Genomic DNA, 11161 nt, shown 5'->3' on the forward strand with positions numbered 1-11161 from the left:
GGAAACTCACAATGTGCTCTCTGTATACATGTTGTATTGGATGTACAATGCAGCTTGGTGCTGGGAAGGCAGCATGGTTACAAGCGTGATGTAGAGAGAGCTGGTTGGTGTGGGTGGAAAAAAGCGTGGTCACCACGAGGTCAGGTCTTTTATAGCGGAGGTAGGCGTGGCTTAGTAGTTGTCCTCCGTCATGTAAGGAGGCGCTGGTTGACCTAGACCACGAGGCATACACTGGGGAATTCGCGGGATCGGCTTCCCAGCACCAAGCTGCATTGTACATCCAATACAACATGTATACAGAGAGCACATTGTGAGTTTCCTTTCTCCATCCCATCCTGAGTGTGAACCCAAATAACTCGTACCCCACAACATATTATTAAATATATATCTGATCAATAACATTTTATGCTCGTATATTTTGATGAGAGAAAGAATCTATAGATAATAATACCACAATATTACAAACGCATGAAGTGACAAAGGGGGCGTGGTTTAGCAAATTCGAGAGTGAAGTTGCCAATTAGTGATGGCCTATGGGCCCGTGTGAGGTACCTTAGGGGGGGATGCTGTGGTCCGGTGTGGTGAAGCTGGTGACCACATTAAACTTCACGGGTGAGAACTTGAGAAGTAAGGGCTGTGACGGACAATTCTTTCACATTATACATCGGTTACAGGCTTTTCGGTATCTAATAATTACCACCATCATCATTCGAACAGCTTTGTGTCTTTAAGAAAGTGATGGATAAGTTTATAGAAGAATTTTGGGCCTTATAGGCGTTCTTTATTTCCATCATCATCAGATCTGTCCAAGACGTGATGGCCACTAAACGTTTAGCCTTGTAAGTATATTATGCGTACCTGTGCTATAGTTGAAGGCAAATTGATGTTAAAGTTAGCCATATGGTTAATATTCCGGTAAATTTGTAGTTTCGATCAATGGTAAAGATGTACGTAAGCGCTACCACCAGAAGTTGTTTGTTGTTTTTCCTTATTTCTGCTTTATTTATTGGTTTGATGATTTTAAGTATATTAAAAACGCGACAGCTTTCTATTATAATTTTAAGTATGTTGGGGGAATTTTTTCATATACTCTATCCTACGATCTTAAATTCCTTGTTAGTGGGCAGGGCATGAAAGATGAGGGAAATTGCGGGGTAAAAACACAGCAAACACTGATAATATGACATTAAAATTACGTCTCTAGTTACGTTTCAAACACCCAAATCATTGTCTTACCGTAACTCAGTCCCTTTCATAATTCCCCTGCCGCCACCATTGCTCTGTATAATTGTGTTCCATTATTTCTGATCCTTATAAAATAATTACGCATCTTTATTAAGTTTAGATTTACATATACTGTATACCGGTTTATTCTTCTTTTGTTTACTTATTAAATGCATTCTCTGTTCTCTTTATATCATCTTCCGGGTATATTTTTTTACAGCCTCTTGTAACAATTGATAGGTTGGGTTTCCTTGGTTCTTTTGCTTGCTTTCGTTGGTTTAAATATTTTGTACACACGATTAGCATAATATTAAACAAATAAACACGATAATGCATAGAACCTGACCTAATAGGTTGGGTTTGTTAGGTCAGGTTCTAGTAGGTTCTACTAGGTTTTCTGCATTGTTGTTTCCATTCCTGTGTTTAATATCATGCTAATATTGTGTAGAAAAAATTTAAACCAAATTGCACATTTCCTTCTGGCGGTAGCGCTTTCGTAAACCTTTACCCGATCAACCACGGCTCTCGAGTTGAGCAATGAGTTTTTCCGTTGGTTTAGACAATTTTAAGACACCTTTTTTAGATGATGTTTCCCTCGCAAATCACTTAAATATGCCGGGGGATCCAGGGAAGCGGAGCCCCCTGTTAAGAGGTTAGGTTAGGTAATTTTGGGTCATTTGCGAGGAAAACGTCATTGAAGAAAGGTTTCTTAAAATTGTCTGAGCCATTGGAAAAATACATTGCTCAAATCGAGAGCCGTGGTTGGTCGAAACTACAAATTGACCAATAATAGTCAACAGTGTGTACAAAGGGGGCTGCTTCCGCTGTTACCATTTATAAATGGTGACAGTGGAAGCAGTCCCCTTTATAAATGGTGGCAGTGGTGGGCTTTCAGACAAGGACCCTCTATGGGTATATGTTGAGATCTCCAAGATAAGTAGACTGACAGATTCTTTTCAGATTAATAACTTTCTCAAATAGACAACTGACAATAACTAAACTACAAACATCAGATTCTCTGAGATTTAGGCATTAAAATGGTCTAATTTCAGAAGATGCCATTCTTGCTGGCAGACTCAACACTCACTTATTTGATAAGTTTTACTGACAATAAAGACAGTTGAAGCTCTCAACATCACTCACAAAGGATCTTGAATGCTTCATCTGTAATCAGACATATCTAAGTTGATGCAAAACAGCGGTGTTCTCTCTCACATTCAAATATACTTTCTAGTGAGGTTGGTTTCAGAAAGCGCATGTCTTCCTAGGGATAACTCGCCAGTTATCCACATGTTTTGAGGGCGTGGAGCATAATATGAATCATCAGGTTTCAAACAGACCAGCCGTGCCACTGTGGCCATGACATGTGCAGTACTCCTTAACAGGCATATGGGACCCATTTTTTTTTTCACCTGTAGTATAGTATAGTATAGTATAGTACCATGTTTACTGTAGTATAGTATTTGCATATTTCAAAGCAATAAAAATTAATGCCTGGTATTAACTTGTAGAAGACAGGGGTTTCTCTCAGCTGAATAAAATCATGTGGAATTAGCCAGAATAAAATGCCTGAGGGCTACATTGCCCTCCAAAGTGTTAATAGTTTTATCATTGTACAGTAAGGTACAATATATTCTCAATTATTACTTTGAGGTGACCCACCATCACCTAGTCAGATGATAAGTCAGGTTAGGGTCACTCCAAATAACAGACCAGGATAATTACTGAAAAAGTTATTTCAGTCAGGTAGCTTTGTACATCATAATAATCACGGCTTGCTGTAGCCTTATATATACAGTACTGTACTGTATTATACATTATTACACTTATTCAGTAACTACACTTCTGTACATATATCATAAGAAATATAACATCTTACAGGGAACTTGGTTTAGTACAGAAGAGGCAGGTGAAGAATGTGTTATTACCAACAGGAAATAAGACAAGTAAGTGATACAGTATTTACATTATTCATACAATTTTGGAAGTAAAGTTCAGACTCACAAGCAGATTTTAACGATTATCTTGCATGACATTTAAAATATTTCAGTAATTTCTCTGAGTGCATCTTCAAGGGTGCTCAAGAACTCCATCTTATCTGAAATGTTTGTTTCAGTAGTTTTGATAATATTAATAATTGGTGTTGTTTTTCAAAAGCACCTGTTCGTTTTAACTCCTTTTGTACGGGGTCCCCTCTGAGCTGAGTAAAATCACTTGGCATTAACATAAAATATTAACAGTGGCATCCCCTTAATGAAGAGGTCATGAGACAGAAACAAGGGGTTGTTTGTGAGGTTGTGGTGAGGAGGTCCATTTTAACTGTGGTCTCCCCATCCTGCTGTACCTATATTCATGTCAGGTTTTTGCTATACACTTGAGGTTGATCAATTGTTTTACATTTATTTTAGGTTCTTTGTGTGATTTTTACTCAGTGTAAGGAATTCATATATGTACTTTATCATTGTAGAATTCTTTAAGGCTGGAGTTAGGGTTTGGGAAAGGTGGTTAAATAATTTGGACCTCCTGAAATAACTCCACCCCAGCTTATTTCGCCTGAAGATGAATCCCCTAACCTACCCTCCCCCCCTCCCCTCAAATAGTGTTAGAGTGGTTAATTTTTAGGTGAAATAAGTTGGGATGTTGATTTTTAAGCTAATCCGAGAAATTTGACCCTGAATTTGAAACAGTTCTACATAAATAAATTGAGAAAGAAGTGCATGAGTTCTCAGGTATTATGTTAAGGGAATGGTACGGTAAGAAAGACGTGATACTTTTTATATTTAATGTGAATTTTTATATCAAGTTGCCTACCTTCCTTCCATAGTCGCACCTAATGTTAGTACAGTACAGTACAGCACTCTTAGGTTTTACCATAATGGAAAATCTTCTTATGCTTTCAGAACAGGAGTTTGACTACTTGGTTGTGCTAGACTTTGAAGCAACGTGTTGGGAAACTGGCCCTAGAGTTGGACGACAGGAGATAATTGAATTCCCGGCAGTTCTTTTGGACCTCAATTCTGGAAAAATTCTCTCAGAGTTTCAACAGTATGTGATGCCCACGGATCAACCAATACTGTCTGCATTCTGTAAAAGTCTCACAGGTTAGTTATTTCACATGATGGATAAACATCCTAATGTTATCTGGACGAGTTAGATTGCAAAATGATATGTTGTCTAGTTTTATCCATATTGTCTTTGAATTCATTAATAAAAATAAAAGTGGGACCCATACACCTGGTGGCTTGTTAGGGGCATTTAGATATACAGTACCACTTTGTATACTTAGTCTTCAATACACAAAGAGGCAGCATGACTGACACTACAATATTTGACCACCTTCATTTTCCCAACTGTAAAGTTTGGTACCTAATCATAGCTGGGCGAGTTAGGAATGCCCTGGGTGTGAACCAGCAACCCTTCAGCCCTTTCCACTAAGTACTACTGTACAGTATACAGAGAATGATTCTAATGAAGCAAAAACTGACTAATTGTTATTATTGAAGATGATTTGAAATGAATAACTATTTCTTTCAACACATTATTTTCATTTTAGGAAGTTAAGTGGCAGATCACTGTACAAGGGGTATAGAGTATAACTTTGATATCAGTATTCAAAAACAGTGAGTGATGCTTAACTGCAGCTTTATAACTTTACATCATTTCTCACTCTCCTGGGCCAGGGATAACACAGGAGCAGGTGGAGGCAGGTATACCCCTGGGGGCTTGCCTCTCTTTGTTCTCGTTGTGGATCCACAAGTTATGTGAGCAGTACCAGATGTCCTTCAACATAAGTGTCCCAAGCAGTCATGTGACATTTGCTACTTGGACTGGTAAGATAATTTATGAGACTCTGACTTTTGTATTTTATTCTGAGTTCTTCCACCATCAACCACAGACTAAAGAACAGGTGTATCAAGTATCACAATAAGCAAATACAGTAACTGGTTTTTGAGTTATGCTCTTGAACTAAATTATCTGGACATTGATATGGATTATTGGAACCTTTATGTCCTCCTCCAGCTTCTCTTTGCAGACAGTAACAGATCCATTCAGCATCAACTCACAACATAATCATTACTTCCAGTTTTCAACAACAGTTCTAACTGTTGAAATATATGCTTTACTGTATCACAGGCCCATGGCTGCAAATATTCGTTCTGAAAAATTTATACGATTTAACTTCTCTCATTTTCATCTTGCTAGTGATGATAAAAATTTCACCTGTGTATTTTCTTTTATATCATAGACTGGGATCTTGGAGTATGTCTTCACTATGAATGTCTTCGTAAGCACTTGAGAAAACCTGAGTTCTTCAACCAGTGGACAGATGTGAAAGTTACTTACAAGGTATGTATGTATACTGTACTGTACTGTATTGTACTGTACGCACAAGGCCACTGTATGTTAATGAGTCTTATATGATACTGTATGGGAAACTAGTTTGATGAAGTTGTGAACTTTGTAATGATAATTTTCATTATTTTTGGAATAATGAATTCCTTTAACGCTAGAACTATCCTGTGTACACTTATATAACTTTTACACAGAAATTTTACCAAAGAAGTCCAAAGGGCTTGGCTGGAGCGCTGCAAGACTTGGGCATAGCATTTGAAGGACGAGAACACTCAGGGATCTGTGACACCCGTAACACTGCAGCTCTTATCTCCCGCATGCTCCGTGATGGTTGTGTCATAACTGTCACCAAGACTCTGTCAGCCAAGACAACCAAGGTTCGATTCTTGTGACACCTCCATCAACAGTACATAAAGTTTTTTGTGGCCAACCTCCCTTCAGCAGGTAGCTTGATTACTGTACAAGTATAATGTTCTCACTAAGTTGTTGCTTTAAAATCCAGAAGTCCAGACATAAATGGCTAAGAGAGACTTCTTCCTTACACCCACAACAGGGAGGAGCTTGTGCCATGAAAAATCCTATGCACTTTCACTTTCTTTTGAGTCAGCCATGCTTGTCTTCTAGGCTGCCTCACTCACCCATGGCAAGAGGGAGGGTTTCTGACTTCTAGGTATATGTGTCTGTAAATGTTATTAAGGCAGAATTGTATAAAAGAAATATCCTACACTGTAAAAATTTTCTTAAAATCCAACTTGAAATTCCGCAGGTCAACACCATGAGAGCTGCGGCAGAAATATTATTAGGTCAGATGAAGAAGATTGTGTTTAGTAGGAGGAAAGTAGAAGATAACTGTGATGGCAATAAACTGAAAAGAAAACTGGAAGGCCATTTAGAGAGAGACACCAAGAAAGATGGAGACCTGAATCCTTCTCAAGTGTCATGCAGTACAGGAGGCAGTGAATGTATAGAAACATCAGGTCTCAGGGATGGAATCATCGAGCAGAACATAGTGCCCAGTGAGAGAATTGGGAAAGCACAGATTTCACATTCAATAGATAGGGTTAATTTTGGGCTTTCTTGTAATTATAATGTGGAAAGTGAGATTCATCCTCTTGGGAGTTATGAAGGTCATTCTCTGAGCATTAATGATAACATAAAGGAAAGACAAGGTTTGATTAAAGCAAAATCTCAACACAGTTCTAGCATTCTTTCCAAGCCTTTTAAAGTTCCAAGTCTTGCAATCTGTAAAAAGATAAATGTTTTACAGAACGAAAGTTATTCTTCTGGGTGTACGAAAGATATGCCAAAGTTACTGAACTATCCCAGAATAAATAGTTTTGAAACAAAGGTGATCCCCACCATTAATGTTCTGGCAGACTTAACCAACATGGCTACCAAAACAAATACATCTACAGGTAACAGAAGTCTTCAGTCACATCAGAAGCTTCAACTTTCACACACTAGATTCTACCAAGATACTACTCCAAATTTACGACTCTTTAAGAAGACGCCTCCATTGTGTTCTTGTGGCCGGAGAGCGAAGCTTCTTGTAGTGTCCAAACCCGGACCAAATCAAGGAAGAAATTTTTTCTCTTGTCCGCAAGGAAAAAATGGAAAGGCAACATGCTGTAAATATTTCAAATGGGAGGACCATCCATATACAAAAGTGAGATCGTGTGCAAGTAAAGCCTACACTCCCGTTACAAACTTAAACCGTCAGTTTGTTGCAGACTCTCTCCCCCACAATGTGGCCAAGAGAGAGGATCTTGTCAAGGAGTATCAAGGACCTAATAGTAGTGAACCTTTTATGAAGAAACAAAGCCATAATATGACTGTTCCACATTTTGTAAATTATGGGTTATTACATGAAACTGTAGTTGAGGGACCATCTACAAGCTTTGGGCCAATTCCTTATGAGATTACTCCATACAGGTAAAAACAAAATTAATTTTTTAATAAATTTACATGAAAATCATATTTTTTATGATCCAGTCATATATAAATCAGAGAAAAGGTATTAGCACAATAGGACCTTACGCCGATGAATTCCGGTAATACTGGTACAGTATTATAGTATAGTACAGGGGTCCCCAGGTTACCAACGGGTTCCATTCCTGAAGATGTTCTTAAGTCGGATTTGTACTTAGGTCAGAACACATGCTGTGTGTATGCCGTACTTACAAAACAATGTTTAAAATCCTACTATATCATAGCCTAAATATACATCTAAAATCACTTAATTTAAGAGAAAAGAAGAAATGAAATGACAAAATTCAGTAAATGAAAGTAAAAAATAAATCATCAGGTAAACAAAATACCTGTATTGTAAATTTCAAGTTTAACCCCGTTCATATTGGTGGGTGTTTGGTTGGACGCTCACAGGTCAGGGACCCCCTGTGCGGTCTCATTTTAGTGCAGTGCAGTACAGTTCTCCCTCGATTAACGAACACAATTGGTTCCACAGAGTCGGTTAACCAAAAAATTTCGTTAACTGAATCTATTATTTCAATGGGATATTGGGTAATTGGTTCAACTGGCAGAAAAAGTACAAAGTATTGTATACCGGTAATAGAGTTAACAAAACATTAAATATAAACTAAATACAGTACTGTACTGTACAGTATACTGTACTGTACAGTATACTGTACAATAATAAATAAAAAACAATAGAATACTGCATTTTAACTTACTTTGAGGTGTGATGTCGCATTCCCGGCAGCTTTGTTTACATATCAAACATGATTGTAGAGGCAGTCGATGATGACATGCCATATTCTTTACAGAGTGCATTGGTTCTAATGCCTTCTTCATATTTCATAATAATTTCTGCACTGTATCTTATCAATATATTAACTAAATTTCAGAATGACCAATAATTTTAATGTAAAAATGCAAAAATATTCAAGAGACCAACAAACTCGATGTTCACGCCACTGTAAACAAAGTTAAACCGAGAAGCGTTGGTGGGCGATTCGATCAGCCGAAGGGCACACAAAAACTGTTTCTTGTACTGTACTGTATATACAGTATTATCAATATGTTAACTAAATTTCAGAATGACCAATAATTTTAATATAAAAAATGCAAAAAAATATTCAAGAGCACAACTTTCTTGATATTTACTCCACTGGAAACGAATGTAAACATAGAACCAATTACAGTACTGTATTGGCAGACTAGCCGATCAGCTGATGCACACAACAAAGCGTGTTTCTCGTAAGGCTGTCGTTAATGAAGCTTTGTTCGTTAATGGAACTGAAAATCTTTATGGGAGCTAATTTGTTAATTGAACCGTTCGTTAATCGAGAGACCACTGTATATGGTAGAATAGAATGTTTCTTGCCTTGTGGCCAGATACTCCAGCAAAGGATATCCAATGTTGTCACTATGAAGCCTTTCACAAAACTCTACTGCCTGACAACAGGATTATATTTACTGCATATACAAATATATGACCTGACCTGCTACAGTAAACTTGTCTAAATTTTTAAATAGGAAAAATCGCTGTGATGTTGCAGATAACCATCCTTTTACCGAGAGGCTCAAAGGGCCACATTTGGCTCTTAAACCATGTGTTGGGGGACCACTGTTAGAACATAATAGCAACGTTGTAATATTCTATGGTAAAGCAAGTACCATATTGTGGAAAAGCTCCAATAAGGTACAGAAAAACCATCAGTGATTACTTGACGACTTGCAACATAACTACTATACCAAAAACTTGTGTTCAATGAAAATCCCAATGCATAAATTCAGTTGCCTTGTCCCTTTTAAACTTGGGAATTACATTTACCAGTTCTACCTCCAGTATTTCAGTTGGGTATTGTAAATTTTATTAGGGATACTCGTGTAGTTCTGCAGTCCAGGACGAGACGGGTCGAGGATTAACATAAAGAAATGGCTGAATAAATGTGGAGGATGCTTCAGTGTGACAAAAGTGGATGGGATGTATGATTGATTAACTCCTTGTGTACAGGTTCATCTTTATGCTGAATAAAATCGTCTGGCGTTAACCAAATAAAATATTAAAAGTGGCATCGTCATAGTGAAAGGGTTAAAAGCAGTAATGGTTTCTCTGAATAATATTAAAAGGAAGACAATTTTAAAAGTACATTAGTTCAAATAAGTTTTGATATTTGCAGATAAGGCACTGCTTATTTACCAAAATATTTAGTAAAGAATCTCCACATCTACTGTAAGTAAAGGATTTGGGTTGGGATAGAATAGACAGGGGTACTAACTTAGCAACTCCAAACTCAGGCAATTATCTAAGTTATTTCATGCTTGGTTCTGTAAGACCAACACATCGTGCTGCTACTGACCTAATAATGTAAGATGTCGCAGTTGTTGAACCAAACCAAAATCTTCTCTCACTGGCCTAAGGCATTTACAGTATTACCCCGCCTAACGCGGTTTCACTTAACGCGTTTTATCATATACGCGGTGCCTCGCCAGAGCTGAACTTTCACTTAACACGGATTTTTTCCACATATACGCGGTGAGTGTCCGGCTCGAGACGCTATTTTTAGATTTGCCCCACCCGCCACCCTGCCTGTTTTAGCTCATAAAATTCATACAAATTACCCGGCCAGAATATAATTTACATTGCTGGAATTCTTATAATTTGGTGATCATTTTGAATATAAACATCATATATTTTGTATTAAACATACAATTTTTAGATAAAAATTTTTCTCTAGGTAACTATGTTATCTTTTCTGCAAAATATATGACATTTATATTCAAAATATTCCTGGTCTTACAAGGAATCCAGCAATGTCAATTATATTATCCTAACTTTAGTTTGAGGTATTATTTATTAAAATTTAGTGGTTATCCCACACATCTCCTTGGGACGGTTGGTGGGGGGTGGGGGGGAGGGAGGGACCGACCGACCATCTGTTACCCCGTGAAGAAATTATTTTTTTTATTAACTGAAGATATTTGTTTTAGCTCATAAAATTCATACAAATTACCCGGTCAGAATATAATTTACATTGCTGGAATTCTTATAATTTGGTGATCATTTTGAATATAAACATCATATATTTTGCATTAAACATACAATTTTTAGATAAAAATTTTTCTCTAGGTAACTATGTTATCTTTTGTGCAAAATATATGACATTTATATTCAAAATATTCCTGGTCTTACAAGGAATCCAGCAATGTCAATTGTATTATCCTAACTTTAGTTTGAGGTATTATTTATTAAAATTTAGTGGTTTTCCCCCAAAAATTTCTCTGAGAGGGAAGAGCCGGCAGTGTAGTGTGAGAGTGGGAGGGAGTTGAGTCCATTATTTGAATGGACATTAACTTGGCGACTGTATTTCTCTATTTCTCTTAAGTATTAATTGTGTGCATGTACCATCATAAAATTAAGATGTTATTTTTACTACAACATAGGTATGTGCCTTCAAAAAGTGGAGTTTGGGGGTCGGGCCGGTTTCTATTGGAATTAATCCCATATGTTCTGTTGTTCACTTAACGCGGATTTCACTTAACGCGGGACCCTCTGGGTTCAATTGACCGCGTTAAGTGGGGTACAACTGTATTAAGAATTACTTTGGAAATATAAAGGTAC

At 37.3% G+C, this 11161-nt stretch overlaps 1 protein-coding gene across 7 annotated transcripts; it reads left to right on the top strand.

Annotated features, from left to right (window-relative positions):
- Positions 1–277: 277 nt before the first annotated feature.
- LOC121856579 (ERI1 exoribonuclease 2-like) lies at positions 278–7549 on the top strand. 7 transcript variants are annotated; one of them, XM_042352198.1, is made up of 7 exons: positions 278–310; positions 3106–3170; positions 4125–4325; positions 4905–5054; positions 5471–5571; positions 5772–5954; positions 6344–7549. In XM_042352198.1, the coding sequence occupies exons 1-7, from the start codon at positions 291–293 to the stop codon at positions 7511–7513; spliced, it is 1890 nt and encodes a 629-aa protein (XP_042208132.1). In that variant the 5' UTR covers positions 278–290; the 3' UTR covers positions 7514–7549. The 7 variants fall into 7 exon arrangements, with proteins under 7 accessions (XP_042208132.1, XP_042208135.1, XP_042208133.1 ...); XM_042352203.1 differs by lacking the exon at positions 278–310 and adding an exon at positions 352–627; XM_042352196.1 differs by lacking the exon at positions 278–310 and adding an exon at positions 353–839.
- The last annotated feature ends 3612 nt before the right edge of the window (positions 7550–11161 follow it).

Source organism: Homarus americanus, unplaced genomic scaffold, assembly GCF_018991925.1.
Source record: "Homarus americanus isolate GMGI-L3 unplaced genomic scaffold, GMGI_Hamer_2.0 scaffold26591, whole genome shotgun sequence".
NCBI classification, from domain to species: Eukaryota; Metazoa; Arthropoda; class Malacostraca; order Decapoda; family Nephropidae; genus Homarus; species Homarus americanus.

What these genes read in the sequence shown, in the direction of transcription:
- LOC121856579 (XM_042352196.1), top strand. Translation starts at nt 817, where the DNA reads ATGGCCACTAAACGTTTAGCCTT. An exon ending in GCCACTAAACGTTTAGCCTT is followed by an intron (nt 840 to 3,105) that starts GTAAGTATATTA and finishes AACATCTTACAG; the next exon opens with GGAACTTGGTTTAGTACAGA. An exon ending in ACCAACAGGAAATAAGACAA is followed by an intron (nt 3,171 to 4,124) that starts GTAAGTGATACA and finishes TTATGCTTTCAG; the next exon opens with AACAGGAGTTTGACTACTTG.